This window comes from Doryrhamphus excisus, linkage group LG8 (assembly GCF_037039965.1).
Source record: "Doryrhamphus excisus strain RoL-2023G ecotype Guam linkage group LG8, RoL_Dexc_Guam_v1.1, whole genome shotgun sequence".
NCBI lineage: Eukaryota > Metazoa > Chordata > Actinopteri > Syngnathiformes > Syngnathidae > Doryrhamphus > Doryrhamphus excisus.
Window position 1 is genome coordinate 18,257,456 of NC_136364.1, and position 24,304 is coordinate 18,281,759.

A 24,304-nucleotide genomic window follows, 5' to 3' on the forward strand; every position below is an offset into this window, starting at 1 on the left:
GAATTAATCAAGTGTACAATTAATAGCATCGTATGATATGACAATACATGCGTTTGTGTGTGGGAGGAAATATGTTTTGTATTTCAAATTAAAATCTTATAATATATACTATGGCGTCCAAACTCAGTAGCGCCCCCAACTGGAGAGTGACAAATACCTTGGATCAGGGTCTGATTACCAGGAAATATGGTACAAGAGGTCATCATGAAAAACATGCCCATGCTATAGGATGCATAAATAGTCAATGTAGTTTACAGTTGCCATTTTTGGTGAGTTTTAGGACATTTTTTCCAGTTCTTTTTATAGTAATAATATGGACTGTGCTTAATTCTACTGTTGTAATGGACCATGGCCGTGGCTTCTCCCAAATCCTCCCAGGTGACAGCTTGGCCTGCCGGTACCAGTCAGCTGCCTCCAGAGTCCCATGGGCCAAAAAGACCTGATAGGACTCCTTCTCCTGGTGCCATCTGTACTGGTCAGTGTAGGTAAGGACAAAAATACAAGATGTAGAAGTGCTGTATTATAACTTTATTGTCACATGAAACAAGTGTTATTTTCTAAACATAGAAATTGGAGCATGAAATACAAAATAATCTGACAAAACAAGAAAAAAGAAAATTCTTAGAATTTTGCCGCTGATGGAAAGCAGGCGTTGCCTTCAGGTATTGCGCTTCACAACACCCTCACTATTCACTATTGTGACTCTTTTCTTTATTAAATATACATCAATATACACGACTTGTGACCAAAAACACTTATGAGTTTGTAAATCACTTCCAATGAAATGGTGAACTGCATGATGTGGAACATGTAAGGCATTGTGGCAACAGGAAGTCATCACATTAATAAGATGAGGCCGTGATTCCTCATCACAGTTGCTGGCAATAAGAAATGTGCCATGACATTTGTACAGGCACATTTAGTTGCAAAATGATACTTTCATCCATGGGTGCTGTATAGCGGGGAAAAGTTAGGGCAATTCCAAGGGCCCCTGCTTTGCAATTGAGTGATTTTTTTTCCATTGGAGCCCAGAATTCCCGATGTTTACATCCTTCACTGATGCAAAGGTACCTAAAAGCTGCCTACATTTTGCTAGTATAACAGTATATTCATCCCCACACCACTGACTGCATTCATTTGTGTATATTATGTGAATATGTCCAACGAAAGTTTCATTTAAGGCCGAAAATAATAACTAAAAATATTATCAAGGAAACAACAACAAAAAAAGATTAGCTTCAAATGTGGGGAAGTCATTATAACAATCAGTACATTATCAATTTAACACTTCCGTTAGTACAAATAAATTACATATATGCACAACTGTACCACCAAGACAAGAAATACAGAAAAACAATCAATACAAATATCTGCGTGTGAGTTTGCGGTCTTCATACATCTGAGGAAGCTCATGACAAGGATGCTACAAATCTACACACACACACACACACACACACACACACACACACACACACACACACACACACACACACACACACACAAACACTCATGCTGATCTTGGCTGTTTTGAAGTCACTGATGTGATAGCTGAGGAGTGTGCTGCCCTCAAAAGGCCAATAGATGTAAAGGCAAAATCTATTTCACAGGTTTCTAGTGTTCTCAAACACAGTAGAGACATGTATTTGAAAAAAAAAAAGTACAGCTTATTTGACTACACTATACTCTCCTATACTATTTTTCTGTATGTAACCCAAATAAAATCATACAAATCACCCTTTTCTTATCATTGCGTGGTGATTGGTTGGATTTTATTGCAAGTGTGTTTCAAAAGAGGCAGTGAAGTGTTGAAGCTTTCTGAGGTAGCAGGTGGTTTTAAGTTAACTGTGTTTTTTTAAAGACACAAAAATCACCTTTGTATTATTATTATTTAGATTTGATGAATGAATTCAACCATTTGCGCAATATCACAGGATATACAGAAACGGAAACATGAAGTGAATGAGAGGAGGTGTGTGTGGGCTTCACACGCCCTTAAAGATAGAAAGATATATCGTATTAGTAGAGCAGATGTTGCATTAGGTGGGCAAAAAAACAAAATGTGCCATATCCAACCCACAAGGGGGGGCAAAAATGAGTGATCTTCTCCTTATGTTTCTTTCTCCTTCTTTGCCTCTCGGGTACTACCCTTCAAGAAGTCGGTCCTGAGCAGGCGGTAGAACAGGACGATATTCATGGCCGTCATGATGGCCAAGCCCACGCTGCCCAGTGTGTAGGACAGGAGGGGCACCTTATCCCTATTGAGCACCAGCCAGCGGGTCATCCAGGCCAGGGTGTTGATGCGGAACACCACGTAGGTGCCCAGGTTGATCATGCTGTTGACACGGTAGGCGGTGCACGCGGGCAGGTTGGCCATGCGCAGAATCTGTCTGAGGTGAAGGAACACAGAGTTGATCTCCACCAACAGGGCCACCACGGCGAAGCCAATGTAGCGGTGAGTCACGACCGACAGGCCGAAACAGGTGATCACCTGCAGGGGGACAGAGAGGAACCGTGTTACAATGAAATACACACACTTTGTGTCTTATTACAGTGCAACCTGGAAAGGTAATGCCATGATTCCAAATTGTACCAACATTTTCAGGACGCTGCATGATATCAGCATACCTGTCAAAAACTGTAAACATGAAGTACTTCAATGTATCCATGTTCCAAATACAGTGGTGCCTCGGATTTTGTACAACCTTTTAGGATGATTTGGTTCATTCATTCATTTTCTACTGCTTTTCCTCACGAGGGTCACGGACGAGAGGCGGGGTACACCCTGGACTGGTCGCCAGCCAATCACAGGGCACATATAAACAAACAACCATTCACACTCACATTCATACCAACGTATGGACCAGAAATTGAGTGCAACTGTAAAATAGTTCGATTCCACCTTCAGTCATCTCTGTGTGGAGTTTGCATGTTCTCCACATTGCATGCGTGGGTTTTCTCCGGGTACTCCGGTTTCCTCCCACATTCCAAAAATATGGACTCAAAATAGTCCATAGATATGAATATGAGTGTGAATGGTTGTTTGTCTATATGTGCCCTGTGATTGGCTAGCCACCAGTCCAGGGTGTACTACCCCGCCTTTCCCCCGATGATAGCTGGTATAGGCTCCAGCACCCCCCCCCCCCCACGACCTTTGTGAGGATAAGCGGTAGTAAATGAAGGAATGAGTGAATGTAAAATAACCCACCATGGGGCCAAAGAAAGTTGCAAGTGCCACCACTTGCTAAAAAATGTGAGAAACACTATTGAATTCAAGAAAGAACTCATGGTACAAAGTACAAAGGTATCCCACAGTTTTTGAATGTTTCATTTGAGCTGCGATTTGTCCTACTTTTAACGGTCATTGAATGCACCATCAACGTTCTCCGATGCCCAGAGGGATGTACTATTTTCCCCCTTTTTCTTTCACCTTATATTTGCTCCCAAATGCATAAAGGTAAGATTTGATGACTTTGAGCTAATGTGCATAAATGTGGTAGTTGTTATTACATAATCATGCTGAACAACTTCACAAAATGCTCGCCAAACATTTCACAGCTTCATGAACATGAATGTGACGCCATGTTTCAGTCTGGGTCCAGTCTTGACTTTTAAGTCGTAAAAAAAAAAAAAAGCCAGTTAAAGTTGACATCACGAGACACGCAGTACTGTAACTGCATTATCTTAACCATCACTTACTGCTCAGCTGCTTCATGTCAGGTCACATGATGTCCTCTGGGATACAACCATCAACCATGTGACACTCTGGCCCATGTGAGGAAAAGCGATTCATAATACTTGTGTTTGTTGCAATGTCACTTTTGGTCAATTCAAAATAACACTGATTTGCTCCAGTAGAGTCATCCGTTTGTTATCTTTCAATATCCCGTCATTGTTTTTATCATTTATCATTGATCATCCCAGCCCCGGAATGGTGACCAATCACAGGACACATATTGACACGTACACGTTTACCACCTTTTACAGTAAATCTGTTTTTTTAACATTAGTGACCTTTAGACACCCCTACAACCACTTTTATGTACACTCACATTACCCAATATCCATCCATCCATCGTTATATGCAGCTTATCCTCACTAGTTGATGTTTAAAAACACTGGCAGTGGAAGCACTGATGAGGTGTCGTCTGCAGGAGTCGTGCTTGGTGTGGCTCCAAAGCATGAGTGACATAATAGTAGTAATTAACTGACTTTCCTTTAACTTTCCTCATAATGTACCGTATTTTCTGGAATATATGTCAAACTTTTTTTCATGGTTGGGCTGGTCCTGTGACTTGTACCCGGGAGTGACTTTTTTTTCCCCCACGCACCGACAAAGATAACTGAGAAAAATCATATTCTGCAGATTACAAGCTGCAAGCAAACTAGTTATGTTATGTTGTTTGGGCTATAGTTATCTGAATAACTGTTAATATGTTAACATATGGCGGCACGGCGGGTCTAGTGGTTAGCGCACAGACCTCACAGCTAGGAGACCAGGGTTCAATTCCACCCTCGGCCATCTCTGTGTGGAGTATGCATGTTCTCCCCGTGCATGCGTGGGTTTTCTCCGGGTACTCCGGTTTCCTCCCACATTCCAAAAACATGCTAGGTTAATTAGCGACTCTAAATTGTCCATAGGTGTGAATGTGAGTGTGAATGGTTGTTTGTCTATATGTGCCCTGTGATTGGCTGGCAACCAGTCCAGGGTGTACCCCGCCTCTCGCCCGAAGACAGCTGGGATAGGCTCCAGCACCCCCGCGACCCTCGTGAGGAAAAAAAAGCGGTAGAAAATGAATGAATGAACGTTATTCACGTTATGTTAACAGAAGCCTATTTATAGCCTGATGTTCTACATTCCATTTTCCAGAGTCTCTGATTTTATCAAATAAAATACAATTTATAGTCCAGTGTGACGTATTTATGTTTTTTTCGCCTTCCTTGCGCTGGTGCAACTTATCCTCCAGAGCGACTTACAGTCCGGTCAATACAATAAATCCCTTTCTTTGGCCCCATGGGGGGTTTTTAGTACTATAAACAAACGCAAGAACAGTGCATCAGCAATGCATAGGGTGCTTTGTTTACAAACTATACAGAACAAGGCAAAGGGACTTCTTTGTTACATACAATATTGTAAGATACCAGAGACCATGTAGGCAAAATCTTCGATAAAAGCCTAATCATGCAAAAATCGGGCGGTACAAAAAACAAGGTTTGACTGTAGTTACATTTTAAAAACATTGTATTTTCACTCACTCATTACAATTCATTAACAAAGATTTTAAAATGGCAACAGTTTGACACTGTAACAGATCATTTATAGTGACATTGTTTCAAAATGTTTTATTTGATGGAAAAATGTATTGTGGCAGAAAACAAAATAGGTCATGCTTAAATTCTAAAAATGTGTGAAAACACCACCCACTGTATGTTATTATTTGTAACTACCTGCAATATGTCCTAGTTTTATGACGGGAGATGAGCACATTATGGTGTTTGTGCATGTTGTCAGCAGCCAATCACTAATCTTGGTCATAAAACACGCATAGAAGGCAGCTATCAGCGCCATAACACGGTGGACCAGTAGGAAAGGAGTCAAATGTCACAAACAAAATCACCTCGAGGCCAAAGATTCACCAACTAAGGAGAAAAGTTTACATGACTGTCACTACTTTATCTCGCTTCATCTGCTAAATGTAAACCAAAACGGAGGCCTGGGAGTCATCCATACAGCAAAAAAGGCTCACTTTCCTTCTTCCCATAACAGAAGTGGGAAATCCCTGGAATTCCCCAACTGCTCCTGGAACTGTCCGACATTTGGAATAATTTAGCATCAGCTGTATCCTCATGTGGCAGGTGTTATATCACACCTAAGAGAGCAAGCTCCATGGAAAGAGCAGCTGCGTAATGTCACGTCCACCAAAAAACACATATGGTTTAAATCAGGGGTCTCAAACTCAATTTACCTGGGGGCCACTGGAGCTAGGGTCTGGACAAGGCTGGGCCCCATCAGGTTTAAAAAAAAAAAACGCATTTATTAAAAACAGAAAAATATACAAACTTTTTCAGTGCTTTGGTTCCAATTTTCTACAATAAAAGCTCTGATAAAACATTCCACTGTTCTCAAATATCTTAATTTTTTTTCTGCACAAAATAAGATGAAAAATAAATAAACAAATCAAGAATAAAGAAAATCAATCAATCAGTAATAAATAAATAATAAAACGATTCAGATTAAAATTAACAAAGTATTATTAGAGCCCTGTAGACATGACAAAACACGACTATAGTCACATTTATACTTTTTTTATTTACAACATATTGCGCAACTGCAGGGTCTTGAGACACATGCTAACTCGCAAACTACAGCGCTTGCGACCTAAACGGTTCAAGTTATTTCCTTTAAACTTAAATAGCCAAAAACGTACCACTTCCACACGGATAGGGAGGATAACTAACAGTTATTTAACCTTTAACATGAACATTAATCAAATGTAATCATTTTTTCTGGGTACATGATACCATACAGCATCCATATCAAACTTGCGCGGGCCGCACTAACATTAAACTTTCATATCAAGGCGGGGGCCTCAAACTAGTGTCCTGTGGGCCACATTTGGCCCGCGGGCCGCGTGTTTGAGACCCCTAGTTTAAATGGTATGGAATTTGGTAATGGTTTTATTTCATTTGAACATGCATCAGATTACAATTCAATGCATCATATAATCAGTTCACAGTTCCACATGTCCAAAAGGAGTAGGAAGAAGCAAAGCTTATTAAATCCTACCCCTCCATCTGGTACTTTTACAACCAGTAACTGTTACATTTGTTCACTTCCTGCTTTCGTAATATAGTTTAAGTTTTTTTGTCCTATTTTTTTTCCTAAGATGACACCACGAGGAAGACCACTGTAATAAGACAAGATGTGCGGAAGGGACTATCGTTACTTCCTCTGCCTGAGAACGAAGGACAGTGGGAAAAAAAGAGAGAGGGAACCGGTATTTGTCGCCTGAAGGGTTACAGGAGGTCAGAAAGCTAGTGTCATCCAAAGGTGCTAAAGAAACCGAGAAAGCTTTTACAAACAAACCTTTCAAACAAGCACTTTCATCAAGCATGATGACACATTAATCATAGGTGACAATGTCAACATGGAAAACAGGCCAACGAGTTGCATTCCTCAGGCTGCTACAGAGGTGTGACAAAGCTTTCCTCATATCTAAAATAGTTTGAAATGAAACTTATTAATAAGACAGAAACAAATCTGCATGGCCCTGTTAGCTATAGCCTCCTTGTTGAAACATAACATGGTTTATCCCACCTGAGTTCAAGTGGAAAAGGTTAGTGGTGAACCTTCCCGAGAGAGTGGTTGGACAACCAAAATAAGTCCAAGCATGCAGCAACAACCCATTTGAGAGGTCACAAAAGACCCCACAACAACATCCATGGAAGTGTAGGCCTCACTTGCCTCAGTTAAGGTCAGAGGGTCATGACTCAGATGCAACCAAGTTGTGTGGATCGGTGTGGATCATGTAGATGCGGTTTAGAGAAACGCCATCTGTAGCCTGCTAACGCTAAAGGCAACACCAATCATGTTAGCATTCATTAATGAGTACTTCGACATTTTATACATATTTAGGAGGCATATTTAGGGCTTACACCTGGATTGTGAGTGAACAATGCCAATTGAAGAGAGCTGAACCTAATTTTAACAGTCACTTTTGTGGCAAATGTTGATCCAAAATAACATCAACATTAAGCTAAAAGGAGGGATATCTATAAATCAGGTTCTGGTCCTGGAATATAACCCCAAAGAAAAGTGACGATCGACTGTATCCTAGAAGCACTGGAGACGGCCATTCTTGTTCCCAACATCCAGCAGGGAAACATGAGGCTCAAATGTGATCATGGGAAGTGAATCTGTAAGGGAGGATGAAAACCTAACCTAAAACCCAAGTTCACAAAAGGTTTGTGACGCTACACTCTTCCTTAGTATGCTTTTCAGGCTTCAATTCTGCCTCGCAACAAACAAACCCAAAACATTGCTAAGCTAACAACCACAATAGCCGCAAAGAAACACTACAAGGGTCAAGGACTGTGAAGGAGTGGGAAATGTTTGGGATCAACTGACTACACCTTAAAGTACACGGCAAACAATCCAAGGTTATGCTGTAGTCATGGGTTCAAAGGGCACGGAGATAATGTACGATAACAAAGTTGTCACTCAAACCTGAGGTTTTCCACAACTCATTGTTTCTGATGAGTCGTAGTAGTCGCAATAGTTTAGTTATCAGGGACAGTTTTGGTGACACTATTTATAACAAATTGGCATGGAAATGATATTCTGGGTGTGACTTCAGTCTGGGGATGTCCTGGTCTAATACTAAAGCTTGGTTTTTGGGTTTGTGCTCACAGTATAAAACATCCCATGTTAAATGTACACGCTAAAATAGCAAACCATTTACAGTCATCCCTTGTTATCATGGTGAACTGGTTCTGGACCTGACCTCCATGATGTTACACCTGCAATGTAGCAAGGGATGACTGTACACTATTCCTTAAAATGCACCGTAACACACTAACCACTAGGTTAATGTGACCTTCTTTCCAGACCTTTAAACCCACTCGCTGTTCTCCAACAAGGACTTGACCACAGGTGTGTGAGCCAGGAATCGACAAATAGATTTCAAACTGTTCCATGGAGTCTCTCTGTTGCAACCTGCTGTGACAAGAAGCTTCCTCTTCCCTCTGAGAACATCCTGTTTGAAGGCCCGCAATGGTGAGGTAGTGCTGATCAATTGTTAGTGTCGTCTAGGTCTCATTCATTCACTTTTTACCGCTTGCGGGGGTGCTGGAGCCTATCCCAGCTGTCTTCAGGCGCCGCACCCTGAACTGGTCACCAGCCAATCACAGGACACATATAGACAAACAACCATTCACACTCACATTCATACCTATGGACAATTTGGAGTCACCAATTAACCTAGCATGTTTTTGGAATGTGGGAGGAAACCGGAGTACCCGGAGAAAACCCACGCATGCACGGGGAGAACATGCAAACTCCACACAGAGATGGCTGAGAGAGGAATTGAACTCGGGTCTCCTAGCTGTGAGGCCTGCGTGCTAACCACTTGTCCGACATGCAGCTCCTGGGTCAACCAATCTTTACTAAATGACAGCTAAGCAGTGCAAGCCATCGAGCTAATTTTATATAAATTTAAAATTTTTAAATAATTTTCTACCGCTTATCCTCACAAGGGTCGCAGGGGGTGCTGGAGCCTATCCCAGCTGTCTTCGGGCAAGAGGCGGGTTACACCCTGGACTGGTCGCCAGCCAATCACAGGGCACATATAGACAAACAACCATTCACACTCACATTCATACCTATGGACAATTTGGAGTTGCCAATTAACCTAGCATGTTTTTGGAATGTTGGAAAAAAACACGCATGCACGGGGAGAACATGCAAACTCCACACAGAGATGGCCGAGGGTGGAATCGAACTCAGGTCTCCTAGCTGTGTGGTCTGCGCGCTAACCACTTTAGCACCGTGCAGCCCGTCTTGGTCTCATGATGTCAAAATGTGAACACCATGATGATGAAGACTGTTTAGATAGCATTTCTAACTGACATTTACTGATTTCTATAACAAAATGACATCACCCACTATTGGCTGGGCGTGCATGCGTATTCAGAAAGAGATTTCCGCCATGTTTTTCCCCCTCAAAAGTAAACAGACCCGCATCTTTGCTGCCTGAACATGTCAGCATATCAGGAAGTGAAGATTGAAGTCAGCAGCCTGTCTACAGGTCCATGCAGGAACATAAGCAACTTCACCAAGGATGTGCTGCGCAAAAGCTAGAAGACTCTATGGATGACTCCGGGTACGGTACACACATAATCATAAGCACGTATTGACGATGTAAGGATTATGAATGTAGCTAATAGATTTCTCGCCTGAAGTCTTATACTATTAAAAGCACGCTCTACGTAAAAGCATCGTGAGTAGACTTTGGGAAGAAAGGTCATCAGGGGAGAGGAAATGGCCCTGAGAAGAAGAGGGTGTGTCATCTCGACAAAGAAATGGTAACCATGTAGCCTCTCCTTTGGGAAAAAAAAGCAAACAGTAATGATTAAACCCATGTCCACACAGTTCAAGGTCATAGTTCGAAAAGACACACACAGGTCCGGCTAGCGGACAGGGGGATGGGGAGGGACGGGGATGGTGGCCATGACTGTTATCATGCGACTTGAGTTAACTTGTATCGGATGACTCCAGATCACATTAAAGTCATGGACATTTGGACGAGGGGGGGGGGGGGGATTCACATGAGCCTTAACAAGATCATCCACTATAAAAGAACAAAACTGTTATCATTCTAATTCTCTTCTCTTCTTGATCACTGTAGAATCTAACACATAGAAATACTCTAAATTGAGAGACAATTAGAATGTGAGTAGATTTCTGAAAATCCCTTATGACACCGGGTATACCTTTTTAAATATAATATCTGTGTGTGGGCTTAGTCTGTTGAAAAGCAGTTATTAGATTTAATTGTTGTTTATCCATTGTCTGCACAGACGTAATTAGGCCAATTATACCATTTGGGACGTCATCAGTTCTGAAAATGACTCAATCACAGGTAGACCTTGGGGATCGTAATACAAGATCCATCCATGCATCTTCTTATAGCCATAATACATATACATATGTATTAGAAAGAACGCTGACTCTTATAGTTAATTTCCAAACAGCTAAAATAATGCATAAGGCTAAAAACAACCAATTAGCTAAAAATGTCATCCAATACTTCTCTACAAGAGAGGGGAAATATGATCTCAGGGAAGAACTACATTTGAAACACTTATATGCTAGGACTACGTTAAAAAGCCATAGCATTTCAGTATGTGGAATCAAACTATGGAATGGATTGAGTAAGGAACTCAAACAATGCACAACGATGAGCCAATTCAAGAAACAATACAAAGAAAAATACATACATACAATACAAAAACAAAGAAGTTGAGGTTTGCTAAATACAAGGATGAAGAGTCTTGAACCAGTCATGATGTGCTATATATATCACTATATTGACACTTACTATGGTACCCATTATGTCATTGTATGGTCATATCACCTCGTACTTCGGTACGAGGTTCATTATGAAAACAAAAAAACCCTTAAACTGTATTATGGAAAGCAGGAAGTGAACAAATATAACAGTTACTGATTGTAAAAGTACCAGATGGAGGGGTAGGATTTAATAAGCTTTGCTTCTTCCTACTCCTTTTGGACATGTGGAACTGTGAACTGATTATGGGATGCACTCAATTGTAATCTGATGCATGTTCAACTGAAATAAAACCACACGAGCTAGCTGAGCTGCATCGACGTAAGAAACATACGTAGGTCCTCTGCCATTCCCAAATAAACTGGCTTAGCTTCAAAAAGTATTCATTTCAGAGAAAGCTTGATTCCAAGTGGCAGGGTGTGGTTGATGTGCCCCACCTTGCCAAACAGCATAGCTTCCGATGCAGGTGGATCCTCGCCTCCGCAAGCAACTCTCTTCGGTCAACTGTAAACAAAATTCACCTCCTGGCTTTGCCCGCCTCCAGCAAGTTTGGCATACATTGTGTATCCACTCTTGGCCACGTTGCACAAACTAGTCTGGCAATCTATGTTGAAATCTTAGATACTTCCAAAAGTTCTTAGACTTGATTAGAACTGAAAAAGTGCATGAAAATTCCCAATAAATGGAACACTGTGACTTTAAAAACACAGTCACTCCGCTCCCATAGGGAACGCATTGATGGTAAATCATGTTATTGATTGTTAAATTGTTTACTTATTTTTATTATGTCTACTATATAGGGTAATACACGCGTAAATGTGACTATAGGGGTGTTAATTCATGGCTCGAGGGCTTTAATAATGTTAAAAAGGTTGAAAATATGTTTGCTATGCTCCAACTATGAAAATATTCCATTTATAAATTAAAAAATGTACTAAATAAGGTCGGTTCTGGTACTAATTAACAGTGTTAAAGGAGGGATTACTGTACTACAAAATGTACTATAATAATAGACAAGACAATCATTAATGTAAGTTGTATTTTTCTCTGCACGCTACACGCTCTCTGCAGTGTCATTCTATAATCCTAATGTCAAATATCTTGCATCATCTCCATGTGGAATGGGACTGTAATACTTGGTAAGGCTCTACTGGGAGCGTAATGAATCAGAGAGAACAAAGTAGAGTGGGGGGGGGGATACAGATTACGACACTGAAATGTTTGGAGGGGGTTCACGCATTTGTGGAACCCCGCTCAGGAAGCTGGGGGTTCTGGCGTCTGGTGTGTTTGTCTCCCGAAAGAGCCTGAGGTTCAAGTGGAGACCAGATGTCTCGTCTCTGTCTGGGTCAACACACATAAAAAAATGAGAGGGAGGGGGGGGGCTCTAGGGGTTCCGCACTAAAGGGATGAGACAGCTGAGAAATAAACACACATCAATCAGTGTTTTTCCCCCCAAAATGTCCACATTCCATCGCTTTCATTCCATGAAATGTTTTGTTCTATGGAGGACTTCTAGTAGTAAACATGTCGACAAAAGCGGTTACTTGTTTGGCATATTCAGGATGAACCAGTTATAATTGAGCAGGAAACAGTACCACCTGAAGTTGAACAATACTGTTTGTTTACATGAAACGACACTCCAGGGGTTACAAATATGGCTTCTTTTTGTTTTGGAAGTACAGGCATCATATTATTCAGCTGGGTATTAGATGAGGCGGCACAAGAAGTACATACTGCGGGTACAACAAGAGCACACGGTAATCAGTTCTCATTGTTTAAATAGTGGTGATCCATGACGTGCACCGAATTCCAGAGCGCATAATAATCAGGACGCCGACGATACCGTTTGTAACTACCTTTCATTGCTGCCGCCACACAAAAAAAGGCAGTTGTGTGAGATCTTTGCATATATCTTCATCTCAGTCAGCACCGAAAGGGTTAAGTCATTCACAACCGCTTTGGTTTTCGTACGTTTCAGTTTTGGTCGCACTTAATAACGAGTTGATCACGAAAACCAGAGGTACCATTACATTTCCATTCAATAAACTGATTCTAATTAGCATCAATTCAGCCGTCGACCAGTTTCCCCCCCAACAGTGTTCGACTTTAGAGGTTCTACCATGAGCTATTTTTGCATATTGACTACATGAGGAGGAATGTCAACCAGAAGTCGGAAAAACAAAGCTGTGTCAATGTACGGAAATTGAAAAATTACTTTATTTCTTTCTTTCAAAAAGAATTGGAATATATGGCTTACATGGGGGGAGTGCGCTTTGGCCCATCCCGATGAGAAAATTCAATTTTGCCTAATTAAAAAGGGGAGTGACACACATTTCTGAGGACAAACATGTTTTGCAAAGACGGTGAAGAAAAACGGAGCAACTACAACAGATGTAGGTGATCCTTGAACACGTTAAAACATCCTAATGGTGTGGAAACCATGACAACATACCACCCGGGTGTGGACTCTACAAGACAGTGAGAGCCATCCTATGGTACTTGGCATGGAGATGCTAGCAGCTTACAAGATGTTGTTTGGGTTCATATTGGAAGAATATGAAAGCTGAGTTATGACTAGAACTGAATCCAATGTGCAACTGGGTCAGTTTCTCACTTGAAACACAAAATGTTGGCACTTGGAAGGTTTTTTGGCTCAGTTTTGGGTTACTGAGGTGAAAACCACTTTTGAATTCAGGGAAACACTCATGGCAAAACAGGAAGGTGGTGATGTTTTGTGGCACAAAGTCCCAAAGACCTGCCTCCTAAATATTTGCTATACTTATAAAAACAAATAGTACGTATTTATGTTATACATGTTATACATATCAGAGGTGCACAAACTTTTTCAGCATACAAGTTAAAATGACCTACCTCTTTTTATAAAACATATAACATATGTATATAAAATCTAACCATTAACTTTGAAATTGATTTTAAATATTAATGATTAGTATTCACATTTACAAAGTTCACAGGTAATAAAAGAAGATGATATCATAATTATATTCAATATGGCAATAAAGATAATTATACATAATTCCTCAATAGTTGTGTATATAACCTGAGGACTGGTAATATCTCAAATATAGCTAGTCAAAATAGCTTCATGACGTTCATTAGGAGACACAGTTCATGTATTACATCCAATTAGCATTTGCTATCAAACATTACTGATATACAAGAATTGAAAATGATTATGCAAAAGACAATGGAGCTGATGTCAACGCAACATATTACAAAAAAAACAATAAGTTAAATGTGATCTATTATACTCATTTTTCAGCGTTGTGGACTCCTATGACGATAACCCGCACAGAAATCTTTCCAGATCTTCCAGAATCTGCACCTATTCCAGCTGTATTTCCTTGAATTTCCAAAACAGTCTGTTTTAATTTATTCCACCCATGGTGGAAGCGCTCCGGACTACTGCCGAACCCCACTTCCTAATTTTGCCCTCACCTGCCCGAGGAGGAGCACTCATTGTTTTTTGACACACTTTCCCTGAGGCACCACTAGAGCCGTGGAGCTCAGAAGCCGGATGTGAGGGTGCCGTATTTAATAAGAGCAGACAATCTTGGCACATATCGGTAGTGGAAATGTGGTCATTACATGTTTTTTTCCAGGGACTACTTGTGTTTAAAAACAGTTAGTTAGACCCACTGATTGTGGTGAAAAAGCTTATTAGCAATGCTCTCTGTATGCACACTCTATAATGCTACACAGACAGGGACTACTCGTGTTTAAAAACATTTAGTTAAACCACCTGATTGTGGTGAAAAGGGCTATTAGCAATGCTCTCTGTATGCACACTCTACAATGCTACACAGAAATAATTAATTGAACTTTTTGAAATGTTAATAGTATGAAGATGAATGCCAAATATGGATGAACTTAATGTTCCGCACCTAAGTGGTATTTGTGACCGCAGTTTGTCACAACACAATCGTCATAAACTATGTGAGGAAATATCACACATCTGATTTTCCAAAGGAAGCACGATGATGATGTGGTGGCATGACCCACAAAGAAATAAGATACAATTTAGTAAAAAAAAAAAGCAAAGGAGTAAATATTCCATGGAATTTTTTCACTTGAATATTTGCAAGAAGAGGAATTAAACACTCTGTTGGCAAAAATACTCAAGAGAACAGAGGCAACTGCCAAAGTATAGCAAAGTAAACACATTAGTTTATACGTGCACCAGATATGGCAAACACAGATGGCCCCAGGATATACGCTATGACGTGAAGCTGTGTTATTACCAACACTCAATGTGGCTTTTTCAAGGAGGAAAAGGGTCAAGTTAGGACGAGAAACCGTCGAAGATGAATGTCTTTTTGTGGACAAACTGGGAGTAGGGGGGGGGGGGGGCAAAAAGCAGAGAAATACATTTGAATGAAAGCACAGTCTCATCCCTCCCTCGCTCTGATGACAATCTGCAGCCTGCTGGCCGAACCAAAGCCTCCATTCATGGCACTGCAGGAAGAAAGAGGGGCTAAAGGGGGGTAGACACTCGTCCCTGAACCCGACACTACGATGGAAGACGCAGACGTCTTTCAGGAAAACTAAGTTTTCATGAACATTGTGTTTCCAAAACATGCACGTAGAAGTGCTTCAACCTCATCCAACCTGTTCCTGTAAAGAAGCCACAACTGAAGTAACGAGTAACAAGGAGCGAGGCATATAAAGTGCCCTGGGTTGTCACATTTCGCAATGATTGTGTCTTTGAACCTCCCTCACTTGTCCTGGACAAGAAAGACAGGTACTGTGTCTTTCACGTCTGCCATTCTCAATCCGGTGGTTGTGCTAAAAGTCTTGCTAAAACTGCATGACTGATGCGGCGGGAATCACTACGCAACTACAAAATATTATCCCAATATATTGCACGTTTGACAGTATAACAACAGTATTGTCAAGAACAGTATATTGTCATGAATCTCTACAGCAGGGGTCTCAAACTCAATTTACTCGGGGGCCACTGGAGCTAGGGTCTGGGCGAGACTGGGCTGCATCAGGTTTTCCAAAAAAAACAAACAAAAAAATTTTTTTATTAAAAACAGAAAAATTAAGAAACTTTGCTTTGGTTTCTCTGATAAAACATTTCACTGTTCTCAAATATCTTACTTTTTATTTTTCTGCACAAAATAAGATGAAAAATAAATAAACAAATCAAGAACAAAGAAAATCAATCAATCTGTAATAAATAAATAAATATAATAATAATAATAATACGGCAAATAATAAAAACTTAAGAAACCACATATAGTTGGTGGGTAGACAAATGATTTTTTTCAGATTAAAATGAACAAAGCATTATTAGAGCCCTGTAGACATGACAAAACACGACTATAGTCACATTTATACTCTTTTTATTTACAACATATTGCGCAACTGCAGGGTCTTGAGACACATGCTAACTCGCAAACTAGAGAGCTAGCGACCTAAACGGTAGCCTTCAAGTTATTTCCTTTGAACTTAAATAGCCAAAAACTTACCACTTCCACACAAATAGGGAGGATAACTATTAACAGTTATTTAACCTTTAACATGAACATTAATCAAACGTAATAATTTTTTCTGGGTACATGATACCATACAGCATCCATATCAAACTTGTGTGGGCCGCACGGACATTAAACTTTCATATCAAGGCGGGGGCCTCAAACTAGTGTCCTGCGGGCCACATTTGACCGGCCGCATGTTTGAGACCCCTGCTCTACAGTATCTGTGTATTTATCGCAAAGAAACGCTGGGTAAAATTGAAGTAAAAAGTTGCTATTTAATCACAATGTTTGTTTAAGATATTATCAGATGAAAAGCAGGTGGTATCGCCATTTCCGATATACGTTAATTCCGATAGCAGTACTGGATGTTATCACATACTACTGCATTAATCGGCCTTATACCCTAGAAACCGCCCATGAATGATACGAGAAAATGCCAAAAAGTGATAAAAAATAGAGTTTAACCATGTCCAGTATCAGCCCCCATAGCTGTCCACTCAGAGCATGCTGCTGTGGTATCAGGCCCGTGAAACAACCAATCAGAGAACAGCGCACTAGCGTGTGTCACCAGTAGAGTCTACAATCTGCAACTATGTGCTACTTTCTGAACTTCAGTCATGTGACAGGAAATATCAGTTAATATAAACATTACTAATGCTTCTCCAGTAGCCAAAAAAAAACTTGATTAATCGAACTTTAATTGTAAGACATATTGATAAGATAAGACTGTTGATAAATTGTTGAAATTATTGTGTTTACACTGTTTACATATATGATTTGATTAAATGGTATGTGATAATAAGGTAATCACATGGTTTGTCTGGTATCAGGCCCATTATCATGCCCCCAAAGCATGATACTGGGCCTGATACCAGACAAACCATGTGATAACCTATAAGCTCAGCTCTAATTATTCATAGAGATGACCGCTTTAGGTCTCAAATTTTCTGTCCATATACGCAATATTTTATTGATCGTGTTGTTGAGTACAGTCAAGGTGACCTCTTCAAAATGTCAAGTTGACATTTCATGTCGGGTCACGGTCAAACAAACCAAACTAAAATACACACAAGCTTATTTGGTTTAAGGACTTACTACAACATGATGCAAGCCAAGCTCCCAGGACTGACCTATCTTCTGGTACTTCACCATGTCAAAGAGGTCATAGATGAAATAACCTGTCAGAATAGAAAACATTTATACCATTAATATCATATGCACTTCATACGCTCAACAAAATGCAACAGATTCATTGTCACAAGCGCTGCCATGAGTCAGGGGGGACTTTGCTTCCATGACAACCATGATGGCAACTAAGAGGCGTCTTGGAGAGGGGCTATTCATATCCACCAACTCCCACCCAAGCCTCCGCCCCCACCCAGCCGTATCCATAGCGACAGCTTTTCAGAACACTGGAAAAAAATAATGGAGTGGTAAGGATGAAGGCGGCGGTTTGTGGGAGAGCGTGGGGCTTTGCTAAGGTTGGAAGTAACCCTATTATGTTGGGAAACGCGACACCGGGATCACAGGACTGATGTGGTGGCATGTTTGCAGTATTCTCACCATTATTCTCACCATATACCAACTGGGAAATACAGTATAATGGTATAGTATTAGTACAGTATTCTACATATTACTCTGCCAATTTTATCAGACATCCCCGGATAGCCTATGCCTGAGCGAGTGTGTTTTTCAGTTAATATAGAAAATGTAATTCTAATTAAATTTTGTAATGACTTTCTGCATATAAAATTGTGTTTTGTGTTGACCTTTTTGGCTTTCTGGAACAAAACATTATTTCTGATTTGGTTAGAAATCGATTCGGTTAGCGGCTGTTTTGGTTAGAGTCGGACCTCCTTGTATGAATGAATGACGCTAAAGACGGTTCCACTGTACAACTACGTACATGCATATACGTGTATAGCCGCGACTTCTAGACTTGTTAAAACAACAGTGATGTAAAATTAGATTGTGAGCTTGGTGAACCTGCTTACGGTAACTTGATGGTTTAAATTGCTGGCTTGTTATGTGAATTTAGATTATTTAACCACCCAGGGATGTTCTTCACCGACTGTTTTTGTCCATCGATGTTGAACAGCTGTCAAAATTTGAGTATTCTCAGGTCATTGAATCGATGCATGCTTAATAAAAGTCAGTTTTACGTCTGGACTAGAGCTGTCCTATCTAGTATATATATGTACAATGACCTACATAGATGAGTGACAATAGTCACAAACATTAGGTCAGAGTTACTTAACCCACGTTGATTTTTGGACTTGTCTGCTCCTTTAATCACCAAGCGGTTGTATTTACGATTGTTTACACTTGGCTGAACGCCAACTTGACAAGCTCCAGCTATGACCAGTTTCGCTTCATAACACACCTCATAAGTAGAAGTGAGCCGTGTTAACAATTTAACGGCATGGTCGCTATTTTTAGCAAGTCGAGGTGCGCATTAAAAGTGAAAGTTTCTCTCAGACCCCTCCAAAATCCCTATGTTCCGTCCTCCCCTTGCCCACCTTTCATTGCTTTAGGGAGTACCCGGTAGTATAATACCTCTGATGGCTTTGATGTGGGATCATCGTCGCATCATCCTTGATGGCATCCCTTTGGCGCTCCGAGAGGAGAGTGGTAACACTTTTTTGTTTCTCCTCTTATCTTCTTCCCTGCCTGGCCCTGCTACCTTGTTTCACTGCCCTGTCCTCCGAGGAGTTCCCCTATTCATGAACTCTATGAGCGGCAAATGCTCATAACTCACACTAAGGTGTCTGCATTTTGGAATTCAGCCCACGACCCCAAACCGCATCCCTGACAGTTTCTATCCGCTGCGTGCACCTCTGAATGGACATAATGTGCAATGCAATGTGCAATGCCAGTCTGAAAGCTGCATAAACCCCTCCACAATGCAGCCCAAAACTTGCAGCGACATAACCTTAGACACACTCCTTTGTCACCTGGCAAAGACTCGCCTTCCCGGAGAAACCAAGACAGTCTGGCGAGATGAACTCGTGTCCAAAGTGGCACCCAGGGGCCGTCTGGGGAATGTTTTATTATACTTTAGGACAGGGGTCTCAAACTCAATTTACTTGGGGGCCACTGGAGCTCGGGTCTGGGTGAGACTGGACCGCATCAGGTTTTCCAAAAAAAAAACAAAAAAAACGCATTTATTAAAAACAGAAAAATTTTAAAAACTTCGCTTTGGTTCCAATTTTCTACAAGAAAAGCTCTGATAAAACATTCCACTGTTCTCAAATATCTTACTTTTTATTTTTCTACACAAAATAAGATGAAAAATAAATCAAATCAAGAATAAAGAAAATCAATCAATCAGTAATAAATAAATAAATATAATAATAATAATAAAACAGCAAATAATAAAAACTTAAGAAACCACATATAGTTGGTGGGTAGACAAATTATTTTTTTCAGATTAAAATGAACAAAGCATTATTAGAGCCCTGTAGACATGACAAAACACGACTATAGTCACATTTATACTCTTTTTATTTACAACATATTGCGCAACTGCAGGGTCTTGAGACACATGCTAACTCGCAAACTAGAGAGCTAGCGACCTAAACGGTAGCCTTCAAGTTATTTCCTTTAAACTTAAATAGCCAAAAACTTACCACTTCCACACGGATAGGGAGGATAACTATTAACAGTTATTTAACCTTTAACATGAACATTATTCAAACGTAATAATTTTTTCTGGGTACATGATACCATACAGCATCCATATCAAACTTGCGCGGGCCGCACTAACATTAAACTTTCAAACTCAAACTACTGTCCTGCGGGCCGCGTGTTTGAGACCCTTGCTTTAGGATGACCTTTAATGAGTAGTGACTTCACTACATGCTGCCCTTTCATGGCAATATTGTGAACAAAAACATCATTACTATTATTATTATTATCAATTGCATAATTGCATGTACTGTATGCTTAAAGTTAATTTTGGCTTCAAAATGAATACTTTGTGAATAGACTGAGGAGCATTTTGAGCATCATCAATGCAGGAATCAGCCATTTTCCATTGACATCCACCCAAAGTATGAATGGAACAGTTGGCTGAAAAATGGTTTAAATGCTGCCTTTTCTTCCCTCAAGGTCTTGTGGAATTAACTGTATAAAATGTTGTTTTAAAGGAAAAGACTGACATGATGGCCTAAGCCCCTTAAAGCGAATATTGCAAGTATGCTTGCTGAATCCAATCACTTATGCTACACAATAATCCTAACTAGATTTGCTATGGAGATTTACAACAAGGGTAGTTGCGGTGTCCTGGTAAGGATATCTGGAACAAACCCCTCTTGTGACTGAAACCTCAGAATCACACGCCGCTTATTGAAGGAAGAGTCCGCCAGAAGTGGAAACAAATACTACAAACCGCAGTCTTGTTGGCCTGGGTGGCGTCACAAGAGTGCGTGGGGTTGACACGTGGTGCCACGGAACTGATATAACGCCTTCCATTCAGGCTCACAAAGCAGCGCTGCGCTTCGCTCTGCCAGTTTCTAGGGCCGGGCTACTTAAAGGAATGTTAAACATGTAGGGAATTCTTGGGGGAGCCCGAGCAGTGTGGCACACGGCCAATAAAACTGCAGTGAAGGCCGGCTCTTAAACAGTTGAAGGATTAATTGGGAAAATTGTGCCTGTTGCTATTTTAGGACTGAATGGCGGCATGTGCAGTCATGTTTGACAGATTATTGTTTTAATAGAAATAAACATGCAAACTCCAAACCTCTTGATGTTGGCTAAGGGTTGGAATCACCTTTCTGGTGTGTTTCTTTTGAGATAAATCGATCGAAACACGACAACCTGAACAGTGCGGTTGCAATCGATTTAATGCCATGGGAATCTCTGTGTGACGTTTGCATGCTGTACCTGTAGTTGTGTGTTTTTTTCCTGTGAACTCATCCTTCCTCCCAAAAAAAACACACAAGTTAAGCAAAGTGGATCTTCTAAATTGTCCATAGGTGTGAATGGTCGTTTGTATATATTGAACAGGAAGTGAACAAATGTAACAGTTGCTGATTGTAAAAGTACCAGATAGAGGGGTAGGATTTAATAAGCTTTGCTTCTTCCTACTCCTTTTGGACTAGTGTCCAGTGTCCTGCGGGCCACATTTGGCCCGCGGGCCGCATGTTTGACACCCCTGATATAAATCCTGCATCTTTTACAATGCATATTCTTTGATAATACAGGAGCACTGGTTGGTAACAAAGTGAGATGTCCCTTTCATGGTGCTTGCTTCAATGTGAAAACCGGAGATATTGAGGAGTATCCAGGTCTGGACTCTCTGCCTTGCTACAAGGTAAAAACCCTTTCAACAGTGATGGTTTTTATCGATTTGAAAACATGATTTTATCGATTATTTACCATTTTGACACAGGTCAACATACAAGAAGGAAAGGTGTACGTTTCTGTCAACATAAAGGCAAGTAATGGCAGCTTAAAGTGACGAATGTCATTCTAAACAGGAAGTGAACAAATGTAACAGTTACTGATTGTAAAAGTACCAGATGGAGGGGTAGGATTTAATAAGCTTTGCTTCTTCCTACCCCTTTTGGACATGTGGAACTGTGAACTGATTATGTGATGCATTCAATTGTAATCTGATGCATGTTCAAATGAAATAACTATGAAATAATTACCATTACCATATATGTGAACCTGTGATTGACCGGTGACCATTGCTTTGGAAACCAACCCAGCCCTCCTAACCAGGACTTGGTTTTACCAGGGTGTTTGTTTTTTTTGTCGAAAGCAGGAAATAACAGTAAGAAGAATATTGAGTACTCCATCATTTCACAGGAACACACCAAAAGTTCATTTACTCACCGATTGAAAACGACACCAATGAATGAGAAAACACTGAATGTGTTTCTATCAAATCTTCCGCCATGTGTGGGTGAAGGATAAAGCTGGAAAACACAAATTCAGACTCATATGTGACATCCCAACACTTTGTATTCTAATCAGTCAACATAAAGAGTCATTTTACCAAAGCACTGCCCATATAGCCGTGACAAGACTGTGCACGAAGGACGTAGATATGTTTCTCCATTTGGTTGCATTCTTGTAGGCACTTGCTGGCACTGGCAGCCTGCCCACTCCGGTGTTGACCAGGCGGAAGAATCCATAGGCTCCCCCGGTGGTGAGAAGGACGGAGCTCAGCTCCATGGCCCAACAGCGTGTTAAGTGCGGGAATGATTCACGGCCAATGCGATGCCCTGACCACCGTGGCGAACTTCGCGTTTAAAAAAAAGCGCTCCACAAATTTACATACCGGTAAAATCACACCGCTGACCGGAGAGCCCAAAAGGCGCTCATTTAGCCTTATGTTGTCCGAAAAAGAAGGCAAGCGTGATGCATTAGGTGAGGGACCAGCGTGGTTCGGAGGTGGTGTGTGTGTGGCCTGGTGCCGTGAACAAAGGTCCTCGTTCTCCGGTGAAAGGTGAAAGGACACGGGAAGAAAAAACGTGACGTCGAAACGGCTGTGTTGTAAAATCCTGTATGTTGCTTGTGCAACTTTCTGACACCCTGAGAAAGCAAACAAACCACTTCTCCCCGCCCTACTACAAGGGGGCGCGGCCACGAGCACGTTTCATCTTGTGCAGCGTTCCAGTGTAATCAGAAATTTGAAACTTCTTATTTAATGCTCACAGAAGATTTGTAATTTCGAGATGTGGACAGAGTACAGACATTTTGTGCTGAAATAAAAATGTAGTGACTTTGCTGAAATCTTTCTTTAAACAAAAGTAATGATCTAAAAAAGTCAATCAATTAACTAGTTATAGAGCAACAATTGATGTTGAAAGTGCTGTACAACAAAGCAAATAGACAACTAAAAACAAGTCATTAAAAACAATACTGTACTACAATTGTGCAATACTCTGAAGGAAAGACTTAAATAAAAATATAAGTACAAATAGATGGAAAAAAACAATGCAAGTAAACATCCACTCATAAACCTCTCATCATAAAACACACAAGTGTAAAGTAAAGCTGATAATATATAATGTAGATGTAAACACTATAGAACCAACCACCTATAGAAAACTGTAATTTATTAAGTGTAATCAACATCAAAGCTAGAAATAATGCACATTTTACACTGAAAAATATCATCATGTGAATGATTGTCAATATGTGTCCTGCCTAAGTCGGCTGGGATAGGCTCCAGCATACCTTCAACCCTTGTGAGGATAATCGACATAGAAGATGGATGGATGTTACATTAAATACATCACTTCAACTTGTTACCATTTACTAATTTAACTATGGATGAAATGAATAAGTGTAAATAAATAAATAAAGTAAAAATAAACAATACATTTTCTATATGTTGTGGCATATGGGTTGAGTTTGTGAACCAGTGAGGTTCTTGCTGACTGCTATTATGATTTTTTTATACACTCTCCATGTTGTTACTCAATACATCGGCAAATTACAAACAGTTCCTGAAGGCACCAAGCCTCTCACACACCCTCATTGGGTTCAATGTATTATTGAATTGTGGGAAATGTCGTTTGTGTACGTACCAATGCTTATATGCGGCGCTTACGTTCCTATTTCAAACCTATTTAAGAACTGTTATTAAGCATTTCATTTATAGTTTTAATACAAAGGTATTATCAAAACAGCGTGAATTCACATAGCAACACTGGCTAGGTTGTGACCGGCAGCCGAAGAGCGATAATATGGTAACACAGCGTCGCTATCAGGTTTTGG

At 40.5% G+C, this 24,304-nt stretch overlaps 1 protein-coding gene across 1 annotated transcript; it reads right to left on the minus strand.

Moving 5' to 3' along the window:
- Positions 1-519: 519 nt before the first annotated feature.
- Positions 520-23,151, minus strand: tlcd2 (TLC domain containing 2). The gene is made up of 4 exons (XM_058080364.2): positions 22,575-23,151; positions 22,412-22,494; positions 17,666-17,748; positions 520-2,488 (listed from the first exon to the last, which is right to left on the minus strand). The coding sequence occupies exons 1-4, from the start codon at positions 22,751-22,753 to the stop codon at positions 2,108-2,110; spliced, it is 726 nt and encodes a 241-aa protein (XP_057936347.2). The 5' UTR covers positions 22,754-23,151; the 3' UTR covers positions 520-2,107.
- Positions 23,152-24,304: the final 1,153 nt, after the last annotated feature.

Bases quoted from the DNA above. Each gene is read 5' to 3' on its own strand.
- tlcd2 (XM_058080364.2), bottom strand. From the start codon at position 22,753: ATGGAGCTGAGCTCCGTCCTTCTCACCACCGGGGGAGCCTATGGATTC. The intron at 22,495-22,574 runs GTAAAATGACTC...TGTGTTTTCCAG, and splicing joins GCTATATGGGCAGTGCTTTG to CTTTATCCTTCACCCACACA. The intron at 17,749-22,411 runs GTGAGTAAATGA...CTATTCTGACAG, and splicing joins ATTGGTGTCGTTTTCAATCG to GTTATTTCATCTATGACCTC.